This window comes from Myodes glareolus, chromosome 9 (assembly GCF_982192425.1).
Source record: "Myodes glareolus chromosome 9, mMyoGla1.1, whole genome shotgun sequence".
In the NCBI taxonomy this organism is placed as follows: Eukaryota; Metazoa; Chordata; class Mammalia; order Rodentia; family Cricetidae; genus Myodes; species Myodes glareolus.
Window position 1 is genome coordinate 39835119 of NC_142034.1, and position 19638 is coordinate 39854756.

At 44.0% G+C, this 19638-nt stretch overlaps 1 protein-coding gene across 3 annotated transcripts; it reads right to left on the reverse strand.

Moving 5' to 3' along the window:
- Positions 1–3360: 3360 nt before the first annotated feature.
- On the reverse strand, positions 3361–19410 carry LOC148120855 (schlafen family member 2-like). 3 transcript variants are annotated; one of them, XM_087910198.1, is made up of 8 exons: positions 19280–19410; positions 19035–19115; positions 15650–15734; positions 15408–15487; positions 10118–10293; positions 7988–9045; positions 6205–6324; positions 3361–5321 (listed from the first exon to the last, which is right to left on the reverse strand). In XM_087910198.1, exons 5-8 carry the CDS (start codon positions 10246–10248, stop codon positions 4795–4797), a joined length of 1836 nt encoding a protein of 611 aa, XP_087766324.1. In that variant the 5' UTR covers positions 10249–10293; positions 15408–15487; positions 15650–15734; positions 19035–19115; positions 19280–19410; the 3' UTR covers positions 3361–4794. The 3 variants fall into 3 exon arrangements, with proteins under 3 accessions (XP_087766324.1, XP_087766323.1, XP_087766325.1); XM_087910197.1 differs by lacking the exons at positions 19035–19115; positions 19280–19410 and having other exon boundaries at positions 15650–16014; XM_087910199.1 differs by lacking the exons at positions 19035–19115; positions 19280–19410 and having other exon boundaries at positions 3363–5321; positions 6208–6324; positions 15650–16014.
- Positions 19411–19638: the final 228 nt, after the last annotated feature.

Consider the following 19638-nt stretch of genomic DNA (forward strand, 5'->3'; position numbering starts at 1 on the left):
TAGTCTTGCCCCACTAACAGGAGAACCCACCTTTACTTCACGGTGACAAAGACGGTCGCTCCGACAAACACTCACCAGACACGAACTCTCTTGCTCTGTCGTGAACACGACTTTACTCCGTAGAAAGCTCGTGAAAATGCAAGGAAGGGCGAAAGTTTTTTTTTTTCCTTTCCGTTTTCGTTCCCAGAGTTCCCAGGATACTGGGTCGTGTCTTCATTTGCATGCCCCGCCCAACGCGCTTTCGGTCTGGGTGCTGCAGGACTGATGCCAGCGGTTCTCCCAGCATTTTCACAATTTCCGGACACAGACTTGACAACAACTACCAAAAAGAGGTTCCCTCCCTCGCCCCCACACTCCTCCTCTTATATCTAGTCCCTTATGCGTCGCGTCTCTCCCCGGGATGACTGATATTCCTGGCTGAGCAGAGGGGTCGGTGCCTAACTGCGTGTGGATCTAGGGAAGAGACTTTCTGATCTGCTCAAGGGTGGACTGAGCCTTGGATGGGTAATTTCGGCTCTTTTGCTGTAACTGTTGCTCTGGCTTGTTACGTGCCGCCTCCCCCCCCCCCCCCCGTTAATTCCTCCCCTATAAGTATTGTTTTCCACATGCAGTCTCTAGCAGATGAAGTCCAGACTGATCTGGAACTTTTGGTGATCCTCCCATGTCAGCTTGGCCCAACAGCCAGATTCATTTCTTTTATAGTTTGAGAGATAGGGTCTCCCTGTGTAGCTGTTGCTATTCCAGAATGTGCAATGTCGACCAGGCAGGTCTCAAACTCAGAGATCGACCTCGCCTTGTCACCCTGAAGGTGTGGCCCGCCATACCCGGCACAGTTCCTTATACCAAAACTTGATTGAGTATCCTTTGGGTTTATACCCAAAAGTGGTATTGCTTGGTCTTCAGGTAGGTTGTTTCCTAGTTTTCTGAGAAGTTGCCATACTAATTTCCAAAGCGACTGTGTCAGTTTGCACTCCCACCAGAAATGGAGGAGTGTTCCCTTTGCCCCACATCCTCTCCAACATAAGCTGTTAGTGTTTTCAATTTTGGCCATTCTGACAGGTATAAGATGGAATCTTAGAGTTGTTTTGATTTGCACTTTTCTGATGGCTAAAGATGTTGAGCATTTCCTCAAGTGTCTTTCAGCCATTTTAGATTCATCTGTTGAGAGTTCTCTGTTTAGGTTTGTATGCTCCCCTTTTCTTTAAAATTGGATTATTTGTTCTTTTGATGACCAATTTCTTGAGTTCTTTGTATATTTTGGAGATCAGACTTCTGTCTGATGTGGGGTTGGTGAAGATCTTTTCCCACTCTGTAGGCTGTCGTTTTGTATTGTTGACTGTGTCCTTTGCTTTACAGTAGGTTCTCCGTTTCAGGAGGTCCCGTTTATATTAACCCACTGTTTCTTTCAGTGTCTGTGCTGCTGGAGATATATTTAGGGAGTGGTCTCCTATGCCAATGTGTTCAAGTGTACTTCTCACTTTCTCTTCTTTGAGGTTTAGTGTGGTTGGTTTTATGTTGAGGTCTTTGATCCATCTGGACTTGAGTTTTGTGCATGGTGATAGATATGGATTTATTTTCATTCTTCTATATGTTGATATCCATGTATGACAGCACCATTTGTTGAATATGCTTTCTTTTTCCATTTTATATTGTTTCCTTCCTTGTCAAAGATTGATGTTTGTAGGTGTGTGAATTGATATCTGTGTCTTTTATTTGGTTCCATTGGCCCTCCTGTCTGTTTTTATGCCAATACCAGGCTGTTTTCAGCATTGTTATTTTTCACTGCAAGTAGATAGCATTGTAGACCACTCAGAAGTTAAATTTACAATTTGCATCAAACTTGGGACTCTAGCAACCATAAACAACCCCTGATTTCTTTTAGGAAAACAGTCAGATTTAAGTAGATTTAATACATTATGTACCAGTTAGTTGGAGATCTTCCTTATATTCAACTTAAAATGGATTATTTTTCTATTTTAGAAATAGAATTTCAGGGCTTCAGATAAGTTCAAGATCAAAATCAATTTAGAGAAATATCTTAAGAAGACCAAAATAGGTTTACTTATTTTGACACTAGGTGTATGAGTGTTTGCTGAATGTATATGACCACACCCTGCCTTAGTCTCTCTCAAGACAGAAGAGTATAACAGATCCCCCAGAACTGGAGGTAGGGATGGTTCTGGGCTACCATGTGGGTGCTGGCAATAGAACTCGGGTTCTCTGAAAGAGCAGCTGTGCTTTTAACTGCTGAGACATCACTCCAGACCCTAAAATGGACCTTTTAAAAAATTAGGAGTGGGGGTTGGAGAGATGGCTCAGAGGTTAAGAGCATTGCCTGCTTTTCCAAAGGTCCTGAGTTCAATTTCCAGCAACCACATGGTGACTCACAACCCTCTGTAATGGGGTCTGGTGCCCTCTTCTGGCCTGCAGGCATACACACAGACAGAATACTGTATACATAATAAATAAATAAACATTTTTAAAAAATTAAAAATTAGGCATGCATAAATGTATGTATGTATGTGTGTAGATGTGTGGAGGGTGGTCATGGACCACAGCTCCACGTGGGGTCAGACAACAGCTTACAGGAGTCAGTCCTCTCTTTCCAGCACTGATCCCTGGGATTGGAGCTCAGGTCCTCGGGCGACATAGCAGAGACCTTCGCCCACTGGGCCATCTCACTGTCCCCAACGCTTCATTCATGTGTTGATGGTTTTCTAATGTGCCTGACACCCTGACCCTTCAGTCAAGCATGTCAGCACTACTACTCCACTGCCCCTTCCCAGGGCACCTCTCTACACGGTTTCCTGCTTCCTGGTTTCCTAGATTAGCCAGCTCCCATCCTGTCTCTCAGAGGTTTAGTGAAAGATAGCTGCTTTCACTAAATTCTCTGCTAAAGAACCTCCCATAAGTTCCCACAAACTTGACAGTACATCAGTCTCCAAGACAACCGTGTTGTCCCTTGACATATTCTCATGAACTGACCCTTGATCTTGCCTCCTTTTCCAAGTGTCTCCAATAGATCTCAGACTCAGGGCTGTTTGTGGGTGGTGGCAGAGTGGTAAGGTGTCTTCTAGGCCAGTTCCTGGGGCTGGCTGTCTCAGGGGCAGTGCTCTTGCTGCCCTGCTAACATCTCCTCTGACTTCCTTGGTCTTCAAAGCTCTGAGCCACAGTTCTGAAAACCACAACCCCAAGTAATCAACACATCTAAAACATCAGGTTAGAAATATTATTCTGGAAAAATAATGAGAATTATTAACAAGGCATTGGTGATGTTTTCAAATGATTATTTATTTTAGAAACATAAAAAATGGCAGAACTTTTTGATGACATCCAAATTTTGGTAAGTATAACTTCCCAGATATAACAGTGAAGCTTTATCAAAGAAAGATGCATGCATAATTGTATTTAGAAAGACACAGATCTTAGAAAATATTAGATGACAAATGAATTAGATTTTTAAAATAAATTGCATTTATTAAGAAATAGATGAAAACAGAAAACATGGCTTAGAATGTCTGGCATCTCTGAGCACCCAGCCCATAGCCCGGTCATACAAATTCTCATCATGGTCAACCTGCCCTTTGATGAGCACCATCAGAAGTCACAACAGGCACCACGGCATATATAATCACCCCTAGGGGCCAAATGTTGAGAAATTGTATCCTTCACAAATGAAGATGTACCACAAGGACATTACTTCCTTTATGAAGGAAACACCAACATTTCAAATGCACAATACTCGCATATAAACTCAATGCTGTAAACACCTTCACAGGTGTTAATGTACAGCACAGATAAAACTACAATTCGAATATAAAACATATATACTTCGAACCGTAAAAGAATAATATCGGTTTTAAAACCATATTATCAAGACTTCAAAAGGGAACAATGTTATAAAGAGAAACTGAGGCACATGCTATAGTCCCATAGAGAGTACTTGCATGTCCTCATTCCTGACACTTGTTGGCCTTTTGAAGCCTTACATCAACAGATACACTGTTTTCTTAAGACGCAATGTACAATTGTATTTCTTTTATACATATCTTTGACCTTTTCAGGAACCTCCCGTATTTCCTACTTGCTGCTGTGAGCAGTGTCCATTTACTTTCTGCAAACCCTGCGCCTTGGCTCTGTGATTTGGGACATGTGAAAAGTCCTTCTTAGGGTTGTGACACACAAACCACAGATTTAGCAGCAATAGCACACACAGCTGAGCAGCAACACTGTGACCAAATGTTGCCCTACAATGCCTTCTTCATCATTTCCTTCACAATCTTCTCTAGGGAGAGTGTCTTCCATGATTAGAGTCCCCATGCATTTCCTCAGCAAGAAGGATGGCTATGCAGATTGGGACAATTTTTGGCCTTTTGATTATTTTCTTAAGTATTTATTTTGAGGCCTGGTCTTTCCTCACACCCCTCGCAGTCCTGGAACTCTCCGTGTAGACTAAGATGACCAGCCTTATTCTAAGAACTGGAATTAAAAGCATCAGTCACATCCCTTGGCTTAGGGACACATTTTTTAAAGCACTATTTTACCATTGCCTTCTTCAATGGCCAATCCCTTTCCCAGAATTTCATTTTTATATTTGTTAAGTTATCCAAAGACATATTTTCCATATTTTAACAGAATGAAAGAATATTATCACCTACAAAACGTGAACTATCATGGCACCAAAGTCCATTTTCTATGACAGGCAGTCTCAAACATGAGTTAGGACAATCCTCGAAAAGTAAAGTATCTAATTCTATGTGTTTAAAAGTTCAGAGGCAGACTGATCACTACAGTTTAACCTTGATACACTGGTCCTAAGACTTCATCAAGTGACTTCTCTAGGTCCCTTACTGTCTCAGTTGTCAGACGATACTTTCTGGGGTAACTTATTATCGAGCTTGAATCATATAGAGACACTGCCCTATGACCCAAGTACGTTATCTTTATCGCAATACCTATTATACCAGTGAAACCGCCAAGATTCACCAGCTTCTGCTTTAAAGTTAGTGCAGTTTGTTTACAATCATTCTTTAACTTAGTGCCCAGGTCCCTCAGAACAGAACTGTCGCCTTCCAGCTCCTCCTCTCCCTGGACAAAGCTGTGCAGGGTCAGGAGACTGTCCTGGGAAATATGAAGCACATCCAAGATGACTTCCTGCTTCCTCTGCAAGCCCAGACTTAAAGCCAAGCTCTTAGAGATGATCAGCCTTCCCTGACGAAGTGAGCCCAGCTCTGTCTGAAGTAACTGCCCATATCTTTCATGTTCTGAGCACAGCTCCATGCGGAGGCCTTCTGGAGGGCATGGCACCTTTCTAGACAGCACTAGAAAAATAAATAAATACACCAAATTATAAAACAAAAATGTCATGAATGTCCTGTATGAGCTATCACCAAACAGCTGGTAAGTCCCACATTTTGCATCACAACCCAGAAGGTGAACACACAAGACACCAAACGATAATTCAAGAACAGAAGGGCAGCAGCGCAAGGGGGACTTAGAAACACAGTCTCTGCAAAGAGAGAGCTTTGGAAGCAGCTGAACACTCACATTCCCACCTTTTCCATAACATGGTGCAGCAGGAGCCTGCTCTGGTACTCAATGAATCGGAAGAGTCAGGGGAGCAAAGGACAGACCTAGTCCTGAAGACAGAAAAGTCAGGTATCAGGAAGCAACAAAGAGGTGATGAGACAGAAGGAAAGTGAGGAGAAACAGGACGTCTCCACAGAGCAAAGGAGGGAGCAGAGCACATTCCCAGAGCTCAAGGGATGGGGAGAGGACGCCTCAGAGGAGAACACAAGGTAGGCTAGACTTCTCTGTGAGCACAGACTGGCAATCACGGCCATAGGGTCAATTCATAGTTCTTGAAAACCTGTTTCCAGTACAGGAGTTTGAAGGGACACTGTCATCTTCTACCTGTCAGGTTGACATTGGAGAGGAAGTCCGTTTTGTCTGTCCTCCTTTGTCAAAGTGTTACATGTAGCCAGGTGCTAGTGTGTGTGTGTGTGTGTGTGTGTTCTGGTGCTGGCAGGGTGGTATGGGGTGGTTAATGTTTGAGACAAAGTTATTCTAGGGACCTGAAAGGGACCTGACAGCAAATCAATCCCAATGCAGAAAGCCTGGAGACAGATTTCAGCACAGAGACCTATTGAGGCGAGAAGGCCTGAACACAGTCACAGCAACCAACCTAGGAAGTCACATTACCACTACCTGGAAGGTGGGCACTCTGTTGCTGGGCTTCTGGAATGTCAGTAGCAAAGCAGCTACAGAAACATGGTGGTGGGCTGCTTGATTGAAGGGTCTGTTTATATTTTTGCTTGGAAAAACCTGAGAAGACAGAAAAGGTAATTTTAAATTTCTCACAGGTCATACTGTTCTCTAACTAGAGCAATGTGTTTTAAGAGTCCAAGTTGAACTGTGTTTTCCTAAGAGAAAAAGGGTTAGATATTGAGGTTAGATTTTGAGGTCAAATGCAATTTGCAAAATTCAGTTTTGATGATAGTGAAGTTCTCAACAGTACACTTACATAAAGCATAACTGCAAAAAGCGCACTAAGAGTTCCTGAATGTGTTAACAACTAAGTGGGTCTGCTTTACTTTGTACTAAGTGACATTTAGACAGACATCCCATAGACCATGCTGGTGCAAACCCACAATGTGGACCTTGTGCCCCAAGTGCCTCACCACGCCCAGTTTATGAGTTTACAAAGCAGAACGATTGAAACCAGGGCTTCACGGATGCTAGGCAACCACTCTGTCACCTCAGATATGTCCCCAGGTTTGGTTTCTTTTTAAAGCTGGTAAATCCAGAAGGAATGAAGGCTGGGAAAGAAGTGGGTTTGTGCAGAGATGGGGAAGCTGGCACTGGGAGAGTGCAGAAGTTTCTCGTGTTCATGTCAGCTGGGCATTCTTAGTCGAAGGGAGTTAAAAGGCCAGCATTTTTTCCTTCTGAGAAAAATTCAGGGCTCTATTTTGTATACAAATGTGAGGAGGAGGAAGTTTTAAGGCAGAGGCACAAATGACAATAAAGAGGTAAATAAAAACAAAGGAGCAGATAAGATGGTGAGGTTTCTGAACTGAACACAGGGTACCACAGGACCCGGGGTTATGGAGACAATCCATGGTGGGTGAGAGCATCAAAATGCCCAAACAAAGGGACATTCTCTTTGCTTTACTCGGTTTTTTAATGCATTTGTCACTGTTAGTGAAGGATGAGGGACACAGAAAGTTGACCCTGAGAAATGGGATCAGTGCAGTGGGAGCCTGGGGTGGGCTCCAGGAGCCTGCGCAGAAGGAGGGATTTGGACAGACAAGCTAGTTATAGTCTGAAAGAGGCAGGGAGAACTCGATAGGCAACTCTGGGTGGATGCGCAGAAATTCAGGGAACAGATAGGACAGCGTCCATGAGAGGCTCTGTTGATCGACTTTCTGATGGAAACGGGCACTCCAGTGAGGTTAGGGCTAGAGAAACTTTCAGGATTCTGTTACAAGAAGTTGGGCTGTGTTTTGCTCATGGCCTGAGTCTTGACAGGGATCTTAGCTTAACCTACTGTTGGAGGTGACAAGACCCTTGAGGGGAATTATGGGGCCTGGTCCCCTTTCGTCTTCCTGCTTTAGTCCTGGCCACTGGAGAAGCAGGCTGTGTCACACTTGGTCATTGTGAAGGAAATAGCTAATAGCATTACTGAAAGCAGCTAACATACTTTCTGTAGGGAATCTAAGTATGCTTTAGTCCTGGCCACTGGAGAAGCAGGCTGTGTCACATTTACTCATTGTGAAGGAAATAGCTCATAGCCTTACTGAAAGCAGCTAACATACTTTCTGTAGGGAATGTCCTAAGTGGACAGAAGAAACAGGAGGTTGTGAGCTCTGGATAGTATCTAGCAGAGATCAGTAAATGAGGAGTTAGATGTTGCCTAGGCCCCAGAAAGCAATCTTCTAACTCCCCCTGAGCAAATTAGAAAAGTGATTGTTACTCCCCCTTCCCAAACCTGATGTGGCTTCCATCTGGAGCTTGACCCATTCCTCTGAGGTAATTCTCTTCACTTCCGTGTCTTCCACGCGCCAGGACTCAGGCTCTGCAGCGAACACAGCACAGCAGAATCTCTCCACTCTGAGTGCACACACATATGAGCACACGGCTCCCTGTCTGAGGACTGGGATGAATTTGCATGTGTACTGTATCTTCTCCTGCTCCTCACAGAAGTGCCCGACAGGCAGCTCTCTGATGCACTCCTCTATTTCACTCTCTAGATTCTCAAGATCTCCTTTCTCTGCTTCAAAACCAATTATTTGTCCTTTTTCCAAATCTAAACCAATGAACAAATATCCCCCATCAGTGTTTGCAAATGCAGAAACAGTTTTAGGAAGAATCTCTAAAATCTTTTCTTTAGGGGACATTTTAACTTCTGCATGTTTGGATTTAGTGAAAGAGAATGTCTCCTCGTAGGTTAACTTTGCTCTGTTAAAAAATGTGGCAAGGCGTTCATCAGAGTCATGTGATCCAGGCAAGCTCTGTCTTGAACGTGATCTCCCTTCAAAGTCTTTCTTGGGTTTGAGGAACTGCACTGTGTCAGGACCTTTCAGTTCATCTGAAGTTGACAAATTTCTCACATAAAAGTTGGTTTTCAAGGTGAGGACACACTGACCAGAGATATCTGGGATCCATGGTTTCACAAAAATTAAAAAGTACCCTTTGTTCTGCATGTAGTCTAGATATTTATGCGAAAATGAAAGCATTTTATGAAATGATTCTTCCAAATCAAGTCCTATTCCATCTCTGCTGAGGCTGTAATTTGAATTCTTAATGTGAGCCTTGACCACGCCCCCTCCAGAATTCAGCAGAGTGCACACAGCCTGTGAGATACTGTGGGCCTCGCTCCTTCTCAGCTGTGGATCTTTCAATTCTTTCTTTTTGGTTGTCTTCCTATTCTCCTCTCCCAGTGTGATTTCTCCTACAGACAGAACCAGTTCGGCATAGTCCGTCTCCTGGTCAATGCTGATGCTCATTTCCTGAGCACTTGCTCTCTTTCCCAGATGAAATCCTTTCCTGTAAAACAGACAGAGCCATTAGAGCAGGAGCCAACCAGTGAGAGCCAGCTCTGCTTTACAGAACAAACAGTACAAGCACCTGAGCTGCTCTGGATGAGTCAGTGTGAAGGTCGGACCTATGTTTTGTTTATGGGTTGTTTGACAAATTTTGAACTGACTACAGTAGCTTGTGAACTTGGTAAATTTTCACATTGGCTGTTGTGATTATATATAATCCTCTTCTCGTCATTTTAAACTAATAAACTTCTTTGTGTATATTCATCATTTATGGCCCTGTGTTATATAAGGGACATTTAGAAATTTTAGTCTATTTACTTTACTACTTTATGCATATGTGTTTTTTGCCTGCATGTATGTAGGTGCACCACAGGTATGCCAGGTGCCCATGGAGGTCAGAAAAGTGTGTTGGATTCCTCAGGATTGGAGTTGGTGATTGTGAGCCCCCATATGAGTGCTGGGAATCTGCCCCGTGTCCTCTGTAAGAACAAGGGCTCTTAAGCACTGAGCCAGCTCTCCAGCCCCTAGAGAAGGACATTTAACCTAGGTGAATGCTGCACACTGAGTATATTCTCCTGTCTGACCTTTCTTTGATGTCCCCTATGCCCACTTAAATAATTTCACCTCTTCTTTCATGTCTTATACACACCCGTGATTTTATGGATGTATAATCTATAAACTCTAGGAAATACAACCTAGAGGAAATGTCTGAGATTTGTCTCTCTAGCACTGACTTGATTCACTGAGTGTGAGCATGTCCCATGGTCTCCACTCCCCACAGAGGTTGGGATGACACTCAGGGCTTTGTATTTGTGAGGTGAGCATTCTCCATGTGGCACACCACAGCCCTTCCTTCCTCACTCTCCATCTCCCTCCTGGTGTGTTTTTTAAGCTCTTGGGTCTTGATTTTCTCTTTTCATTTTCTCGGGACTTTTGTTTCTAATCCTGTGAAGTCTTCTTTGTACCATTGCTTAGGAGCACTCTGTTCTGTCCTAGGACTCTGAGCTTCCGACTTTCCTTCTGGGCTGCTTCCTAATTTCTTCCCACCATGACAAATCAGTTAGTTCACATACCTTGAGTCTTTCAAGCGTCCTGACCTGGCAGGCTGTCTTCTCTGGAGAACATTTGCCGAGAGCTGATCAGAGGGCTCTGCGAGGGTCTGTGGATTCACACCTTTCACCGACATTGGGCTGTTGGCAGGCATTGCTCCTTTCAATAACTTCTCAACTGCTTTCTGACACTCTGCTTTCTGGGGACAAAAACCATGTTAGTTTTCATGATAGCAATGCACATAATATTGGACTCGTTCTTTTTTGTTTGTTTATTTGCCTGTGTTCAGTTCCTGAACACAGTGCCTGTGTTCATGTAGGTTATTTTATCACACTGTGAACACTGAGATTGCATTATTTACTAGAAAAACCTATTTCTCCTTGTGACATGACTCAGCTCTAGCACACACCTTTAACCCAAGAGTTTTCTGCTTGAATCTTGTTAATGGGAGTAAATAAAATGAACCATAGTTCAAGAGGTGAAGCAAGCAACCAGTTGATGAGGAAAAAATCCATAGACAGTGAGAGGGAGTCCAGAGGATGAAGGAAGAGAGAGACGCACAGGAAGTAGAAGGGAGGGACATTCATTTGGGGGAGTTTTAATTGACAGTAGAGGAGAAAACTCCTTTTTTGAGATGTTGATAGAAGAGGAAACAGTTGCCTCTCTAAGCTGGGAGGCTTTCACCCCAGCATCTGACTCTCAAGTCTGTATTGGTAAAATTGAATGATTAGTTAAAAACAACAGCTCCTTTTGAAATTACCTGGCTTAGTGGTTTCATTGGTTTTTTTCTTCAGTTTACAGGTTTGTTTTTCTGTCTACTCAGTCTAATATTGGGCATTTCCAATTATTTTAAAAAATTCAACTAGTGTAGTTTTGAAAATCCTGTTTGGTTCTTTCATATGCTATTTAATTAGTGAATTCATATTCCAAAGTGACCATCCTGGTCCCCGTCTTTCCTGAGAGTAGTTCTCAGAACCCCAGCCAGGGCAACTCCACTGTGCAATGGAGCTGCTCTTCCCTGCTCCACGTGACAGACGACAGGAGCACACAGCATCCGTCCACACCAGGACAGTCCTGCTGATGTCAGCAACTCCAACAGGACTGGACACCTGGCTTAGTGCTTTAGAGCACTGACTGCTCTTCCAGAGAACCCTTGCTCAGTTCCCACCATGCACAGATGATGTGGGATTCCCCTCTGTATGCTGTGAAGATGTTTTTATTACCATTGGTTAATTTAAAAAAAAAACAACCAAATCTGCTTTGGGCCTATGGCAGCACAGGAGGGAGCAAGGCTGGAATTCCAAGCAGAGATGGAGGAGAAAAGAAGGCAAAGTCAAGGAAATGCCAGGCAGCTGTCAAAAGAGACAGATGCTGGAGATTTATCCGGTATGCCACAGCCTTGTGGCAATACGCAGAATAATAGGAATGGGTTCCTTTAAGATGTAAGAGTTAATAAGAAGCCCAAGCTAACAGGCCAAGCAGTGTTTTCATTAATATAATTACTTAATATAATTTTCTGTGTGATTATTTTGGGTCTGAGCTGCTGGGAAATGAACTGAGCAGTCTCAGCCTACACATGTGGTACTTCATACATGTGGTGCCAACACATGCATGCAGGCAAAGCACCAATACACACAAAAATAGTTTAAAATTGTTTTAAACACAACTTTCCCTTGATGATCATATACTTGAATTACTACTACACTCAACCTCGGTCTGAAGAGCTTCCCTCTGCAGTGGTCAGTGGTTAATGCAGAGACTCATCACTGCTCAAATGTTGGGAAGAATTGGCTACTGAGTTCCCCTCCTTAAATGAAAAAAAAATATGGCCCGCCCTGTCAGTGCAGAAGACGGCACATGAAGAATGTCGGGGCTGAGAGCTGGAGCCGGAGGAACGGGTCGTGTTGAAGAGAACTTGCTGTTCTTCTAGAGGACTCAGGTTTGCTGCACTGCACTGAGTGGCAGCACATTAGCATCTGCAGCCCAGGACCAGGGATAAGGATCCTCTCCTGACCTCTGTGTACACACACACACACACACACACACACACACACACACATAACGATAAATAAATCCATTAAGATATTGTAAAAGCAGGAGGGTGAGGTGGAATATGGAGAAGTTCTGTCTCTGGACATGACGAGGCCTCTGTACTCATGAACTCCCCATAGTGTCAGCACAGGCACCAGACCAAGCCAACAAAGCCACACCATGTCCAACAGGTTTGACTGGACACGGTGGGCCACAGTTAATTAATTAATTAATTAGTAAGAGAGAGAAGATAAGGCAGGAAAGTGTTTGGAATGGAGAAAGGGAGGGGAGGTGCATAGGATCAGGATACATTGTTACACACATGAAATTATCCAATAATAAAGATATTCTATTAAAGACAGTACAATAAAAACCCACAGTAGTTGCTCTCCTGGGAATATGACCTAAAGAATCTAAGTCTCTAAGTCATCATGTAGTTACACACACACACACACTCTGTGTGTCACCTTCCTCTTCACAGCCGCCGAGTAGCTGACTCAAATAGCCTGTCAGCAGGCGAGTGGATGAGGAACACATGGCTGGCGATGCACAATCCAGCCGACTACATCCTCACTCTGTACTGAGGGTTTATTCAGCCATAGGGACGAATGAAGTGCATCGTTGCAGGAAAGTGGATGGAGCTGAGGAGTGTCATACAGAAAGTGATACAGAAAGACAGACATCACGTGTTTACTCTCACATGCAGAATGAAGCCCCTAAAAGGTATTAAAGTACAAGGGCCGGAAGAGGAACAGGAGGGGAGGGGGAGAACAGAGAATAAAGAGGGGTTCCCATGACCAAAGGACATCTCGTGGGTGACAACGTCAGAGTGAAGCCCCTTATTCAGTAAAAACGAATACCAATCAATAAGAAAGAGGCTCCTGTAGAGGGAAAACATCACCACCACCAACAAATCAATTTTCTCAGCATGACTTCCAGCCTGAGGTGTTTTGAACTGCAGCTGCTTTGCTGTACTGACGCTAGGGGGCACTCTCACACAAAACGACAGCGAAGACACCTTGGACAAGGGGAGCTGCAGAGATGTGGGAGGATAAGGTGGGGCACTTCAGTGTCTTGGCCAATGGCAAATAAATGCAACTCTCCTAGCCTGTCCCTGTTGTGAGCTAACCCCACTGAGCTCATCTGACTTCAGGGAACCGAGTTTGCCTGAGTCACTTGTGCTGTCCTTGCCAGCTCGGTGTGGATGCTCAGGATTCTTTTATGCCCTGTAGAGTTTTAGCTCTCTGAGCATGTTTGAGTGTGCTGTGTGTGTGTATTATAGCTGAAATTTTTGAATGTTTTTTTTCCCCGCTGTGTATGTCTGTGAATCACTAATATCCCTGGTGTCTTTGGCAGTCAGAAGATGACATTAGGACATCTGACTTGGAGGCACAAATGGTTGTGAGCTGCCCTGTGGGTGCCAGGACCAGGTCTTCTAGAAGAGCAGCCAGTGCTCTGAATTGCTGAGCCATCTATCCTTGTCAGTCTTTCTTCAGCCTTCCTTTCTTCTTCTACTAACGTAAATGTCATGGATTCAGAGTACAGAATACCCATATGAAATATGTACATATTATGGGATGGTTAAATTAAGTTAATTAACTTGTGGATTGTTTGATACAAATATGATAAAACTGTCATTTTGTGTGAAGAACACTAAACACCTACTTCTAGAGTTAGGCCTGGTGGTGCATCCCATAATCCTGGTACCCAGGAGAACAAGGCAGAAACTGCACAACTTCAAAGTCAAGCTTGGAATGTAGAGTTCAACATCAGCCTGAGTAACTTAAGCGAAACTCCCTCTCCAAATAGAAAGTAATCAGAGGATTGGAACAGAACAGCTGCCCAGCATGTCCTCGGCCCTGCCTTCAACCCTCAGCACCACAAATACGAAGTCTAATTTTGGTGTCTTTCCAGGTAGAACACACTACTGTTTGCTGCAGGCACCCTGTACTGCACTTCTCCTCTTACATGACAGATAGTTGATAGCCTTTCAGCATGCGAGCCCCCTCCCTGCTCACTGCCACCCTAACTTCTCCTGTCATCTGAGTTTCTTTAGATTCCTTATGTAAGTGAATTCATACAGGATTTCCCTTTCTGTGCCTGGCTTATTATACAGAACATATTGTCATTAGGTTCTTCCATGTGTTTACAAGTGACTATATTTCCCTGCTTTTAAGGCTCCATCTCAGTCCGCTGTATGTGTACTACATATTCTCTGCTTCTCATCCATCCATGATTTCATATTTTGACTTTTTCAAAAATGCAGCAACAGCCAGGGACATGCAGCTGTCTCTCTGCCATAATGATCTCATTTCCCTGGACAAGCCTAGTGGTGTCTCTCACTAGTTGAGCTGCCACTGTGTTCTCCAAGTTACCCACTCTAATTCATACGCTCACCCACACTGTGCTGGGTTCTCTTTACTCCACATCTGTGACAACATTTCTGTTTCATCTTTCTGGTAACAGTCACTGCAGAATCAGGAGCTGGAGAGACAGGCTCCATCGTTAAGAGCACCTGCTGCTCTTGCAGAAGATTCAAGTTCCATACATGCACATAAAATAAATTAGTCTTATAAAAAGTAAGGATGCTGAAGGATAGCTCAGCAGTTAAAGCACTGGCTGCTCCCCCAGGGGACCTGGTTCAGTTCCTAGCACCCACATGATGACTTAACCTTCTATACCTCCAGTTCCAGGAAATCTGTCACCCTCTTTACTTCTACAGAGCAACAGGCACATACATGGTGTACCTACATACATGAAGACAATAAATAATAATTATTATAAAATAGTTATTTTTCTAGTATAAATATAATAATTAAAATAATAAATTGCCCAGTCATTGTGACAAGAATAAATCATATTTCACTGTTCTTCTTGTACCTCCTCAAAGATTATGACTTTAAATTTTTGTCAAGTATCTCTTTGGCATTTGTGAATCTGCGTTGAATGTTTCCCCTCGCCTCTATCCAGCTGTGGACTCCTGAACTGATGGGGTTCTGGGACGTCTCTTCTTTCAGCACCCTAGCTTTGGGGTCTGAAAATTATCTTTTTAGCTCATTTTTAGCTGAAGTGTATCTTTAGTGTGAGTTCCAATTTCATTCTTCTCTGTGTAGAGATCTTTCGTCAGTTTCTGGTTGTAGGGTTAGTGCTCTAAGAGGATGGGACTCTGGAGATCTACATAAACCCCTCTTCCTCTGCCTCACCAGCCAGACTTAGACCAAGCATAATTCAGCACCCTTAATTCTTCCCTTTCCCCAAATAGAGGAAAGCATTTGCTCTCACCAAACTCCTGCAGGATTCAGGTCCCCAGAAGTCTGTGCGTTGGGAGAAGAGGTTGTGGAGATGCCAAGGATCCAAAGATCCTAGAAGAAACAGAAACTATTCAGGGTTTACAGGAAACGTTGTGTTGTTGAATCATCAACTCTTACTCATCGCGGAATAGACAGGACCTGCTCTTGGGGTGAGGACAGAAAGAGAAATATAATGAGTCTGCAGGATGCTGGCGTGAACCTGCCTCACCCTACCTTGTGCTGGAATCTAGTTGCTTGAAGTCCTTTTTGCTCAAGGGAGGGAATTTCACGTTGTGCAGCCTCCTCCAGAGCAGGAGCCCTGCAAGGACGAGAGTTCCTTCAGTGCCGAATGTGGCTTCTCCTGGATAAATACTTAACCTTCATGAGTTCTGGTTTTGTTTCCTTGTTGTTATTGTTTGTTTCATACTTCCATAGAGGAAATAAAGCAGTTTTGTTCCTTTGTCTTCTTTCTCTCTCGGCCCAGAGTTACCCAAATTCTGTTCCCCAACCTTGTTCCCACCTCAGCCTCCAAAGTACCCATGATCATGGGCACACCCATCACTCTGTTGTCATTTCTAGGGCAGAGTTCAATCTGTCAGCATTTGACTTAAGCGTCTGCACCTATGATATTCTTCTTAGCATAACTGTTGAAACATGCTGGTGTTAATTTTTCATAACTTCATGAAAGGAGGGGGGAGTGCTGGGCCGAAGCTCAATGGCAGAGGTCTGCCCTGATGTGTGGACCGTTCTGGATAGAACACCGTGCAGCACATCCATTATCCTACAGCTGAAGGAAGTACCATTTCACCGACATGATGAGCTTTCTTTCCCTCATGGGCAAGTTCATCATGGTTTGCCATCCTGGCAAAAATTAAAGCAGAAAGTTTGGAATTTTGTTTTGCTCTGCAATCATGTTTCATTTACAATTAGTTTGTAAAATAATGATTAGCAGCTTCTGTCAAAACCCTGAAAACTGTAGCTTTTTAAAATGAGTCATTTGATTCACGTATGTATGTGTACCACACTTGTGACTGGTGCTCAGGGAGTTCTGAAGAGAGATCCCTGGAACTGTAATTAGGGATGTTGGTGAGCCACCATGCTGGGAACTAAACCCAGGTCCTCTACAAGAGCAGCAAGTGCTCTGAACCTCTACACCATCCCAGTGCCTGTAAATTGCTCCTAAATTCATATTCATGTTAATGCATCAGTCCTTCTTACTATCACGACAGCTGAGATTGGAGATGGGTTCCAGACGGTTAGAGCAATATATATGAGGATCAGACACCATCATAAATGAGGCATGAGGATAGTAATCATATCTACTGATTTTTATTTATAATTCATTTTTATTTATGTATTTTGAGATGGGATCTTTCTATGTCCACTTGGCTGACCTCGACCCATCAGACTGGCCTTTAACTCACAGAGATCCACCTGCCCATGCATCCTGAGAGCTGGAATTAAAGGCATGAGTCAACCCTCCTGGCCACAGCTATTGAATTTCATTAGGCCCAAGGGTTCTCTCATAAATATCCTCAAATCTACATGTAGATGTGGTGCAGGGATATAAAGATTATACTGGGAGCTGGGAATCCTGAGAAGATACACAAAATAATTAAATCACAGAAAACAAAAGTAGAATCCTGAAGTAAAACAGCCTTGTGGGAAAGAAGTTTGTTTTGACTCCAGGAATCCAATTCAGAATAAACCATGAGGATGCATCTGAATCGTGACTTGTTTTACAAGAAGGTAATATCATCTAAGACTGCAAAAACTATATAGGAACACTAAAGAAGTTTCTGGAAGCTGAATTACTAGGTCAAGTGATAAAACTGCTTATATATTTTATATTCACCATTGGGGTTTCCCCAACAACAATTTCCTCTTGGGCAGGTGTGTGGATGCACACACAGCACCTGATAGGACACAGGCCTAGGATTCCGTATCTATTATAAACCATCATGTTCCTCTATGTTCTCCAAGTACCCAGAACAAGGAGGAAAACACTGTTCCAAGATGAGTTCAGACTGGCCATACATTCAGATAGGTCCCAGCTAAGGAAAACATTGAACACACTGCTGAAAGTTCATAGTCAGGCTAAAGAAAGAAGTTTGGTCTCCCAAGAAATGAACAGCGAGGAAGCCAGATGTGTGTGATCACTCAAATGTAGACTGAATGCCTAACCATGATGTTCATGTGATGTAACTGAGCTAGAAACTCGCAGGAAGTTGTGTGTTCTCACTCTGATGAGCATTCTGGTTCACGGGAGAGCTACTTAGTGTGTGTTAGCGCCAGTCAGTACCAATTTCTACACAGGAGAGCAGCCCCAGATGTGAGTCACTTTGCCCAGTGCCCTACCAGAGATCCTCATCTCCATCTAAAAGGCTGCAAGGAGCCAAGCATGCTGTTGGCCTTGGGAGCCTGCTGTGGGCATCCTGAGCTTGAGGCAGGCAGTACACACACTGTGTTCTGGCCAGTTCTGGCCAGCCTAGGGTATACACCAAGACCCTGTCTGCCTCCCTCCCCTCTAAAATACTAAAACAAAACCATAACCAAACTACACTGGGTCTAAAGCTATTGTATTGCCGAGAAAGATACAGTTTCCTTTCTGCCCAGTTAGTAGTTGCAGCCCCACCCTGTTCTCTGCTCTGCTGAGCAGTCTCAGTTCCTCATTCCTTACCAGCCCCTCCTGTCCTGCACCCTCCTTACCAGGTCCAGTCCTAAGCCAGCACCCCTAGATCACCATCCATAATGAAGGAGGCGGAAATCATATCTCACACCAAAGGGCAAAATGACAGTGACCCTAAGATTATTAAAACCCGAGGGTGATACCATGCAGTCACATTTAGAGGAGCTGTGGGCTAGCCTGGGGCAATGACCATCTCAGTTCTAGGGCCCATCTATGAAAACTGACTATGGTTCATATTCATTACCTTCAGGCACACGACTGTGATTCTGTCTTTCAAAACCAAGGCAGATGCCAGAGTTCACCAATTCCCAAGAGTGACATAAAGCTCACTCAAGTCCTGGACCCCTGGGTCTAATTTACCAGATTTCCTTCTGACATTGTAGCATTGAGTTTGGGGACATTCTCTCAGAAAGGAACTGGGATTCAGGGTGTCCAGTCAACTGTCTTTGGAAGTAAAGAGGATGACATTCAGATGTCCTTCCTTTCCCACAAATGCAGGTTGGTAGGAAAGCAGAGAAAGGGTGGCCAGGAGAGGAAGGACCTGCTTTCTGTGGAACAGCAGCAAATACCTAAGCCTTGACCATGCTGTCTCTTTCTCTTCTGGGTTGGCACTGTGCATTTCCCTTGGAAAAGCAAAGTTCCCATCTTCTAAATTACAAAGTTCCATAGGGGCTGATTTCTTCCTGGCTCTAGAGTGCTGCTCCTCCCCTTCCGGGAACCATATTTTCTTACCTTGCAACAGGGTCAGGTCTCCAGAAGAACAGGGAACCCTCAAGAGACTCTAGAGAGTCACAAAAGCCTGTTATACACAGCCCCTTCATGACCTCCCTATTCCTGCCTCACTAGTCAGTCACAGAACAAGCATAGTAGGTTCTCTCAGCAACTTAAAGCCCCCCTTCCTCTCTAAGAGAGGAAGACATTTGCTCTCACCTCAGCTCCGGTGACTCCCAAGTCCTCAGCAGCCTGTGCTTTGACAGAAGAGTCTATGAAGATGCCAAGGAGTCAAGATTCCTACAAGGAAACCATGTTGGGTTTACCTGAGAGGGATGGGTTGTGCTGGCAACTCCCCCACTCCACATCCCCCAGGTGTCAGTACGCTGACAGGCCCTGACATTGGGTGGGAAAAGGAAGAGACAGTGGGGTCAAGGATGCTGCAATGGACCTGGCTCACTTACTCAGCGTCCTGGAAGCTGAGTTCACTGACTCTCAGAGCTCTGGTAGGCTTCCAGTTGTTTCTCTTGTCCAGAGATGAACGAGGTATACATTGGGTGGCTAAAAACCCCCCTTGACAGTCTCCTAGAGAGCAACTGGCTTATATATAGCCAAGGTGTGGTTGCTTGATGCCCTGAAGTGGACTGGTTTTTATGAATTAAACTGTGCTGTACGCTGGAACTTTGAGCCTTGCGTCACTCCAGGAAGTATGATGGGGAACTTCCCCGCTCTGTGTAATCCTCACTCAAAATGGACGAAGACAAGAACAAGAACAAACAAAATGCGAACACACGTGAAAGTGCGGAGAACACAGGGACCAGAT

Excerpts from the sequence above, each read along its gene's own strand:
- LOC148120855 (XM_087910198.1), bottom strand. The coding sequence starts at position 10,248 with ATGCCTGCCAACAGCCCAATGTCGGTGAAAGGTGTGAATCCACAGACC. Across the intron at positions 6,325-7,987 it reads CCAGATGGAAGCCACATCAG|GTTTTTCCAAGCAAAAATAT; the intron begins GTTTGGGAAGGG and ends CTGTCTTCTCAG. Across the intron at positions 5,322-6,204 it reads GAGTGCCCACCTTCCAGGTA|TGCTGTCTAGAAAGGTGCCA; the intron begins GTGGTAATGTGA and ends TTATTTTTCTAG.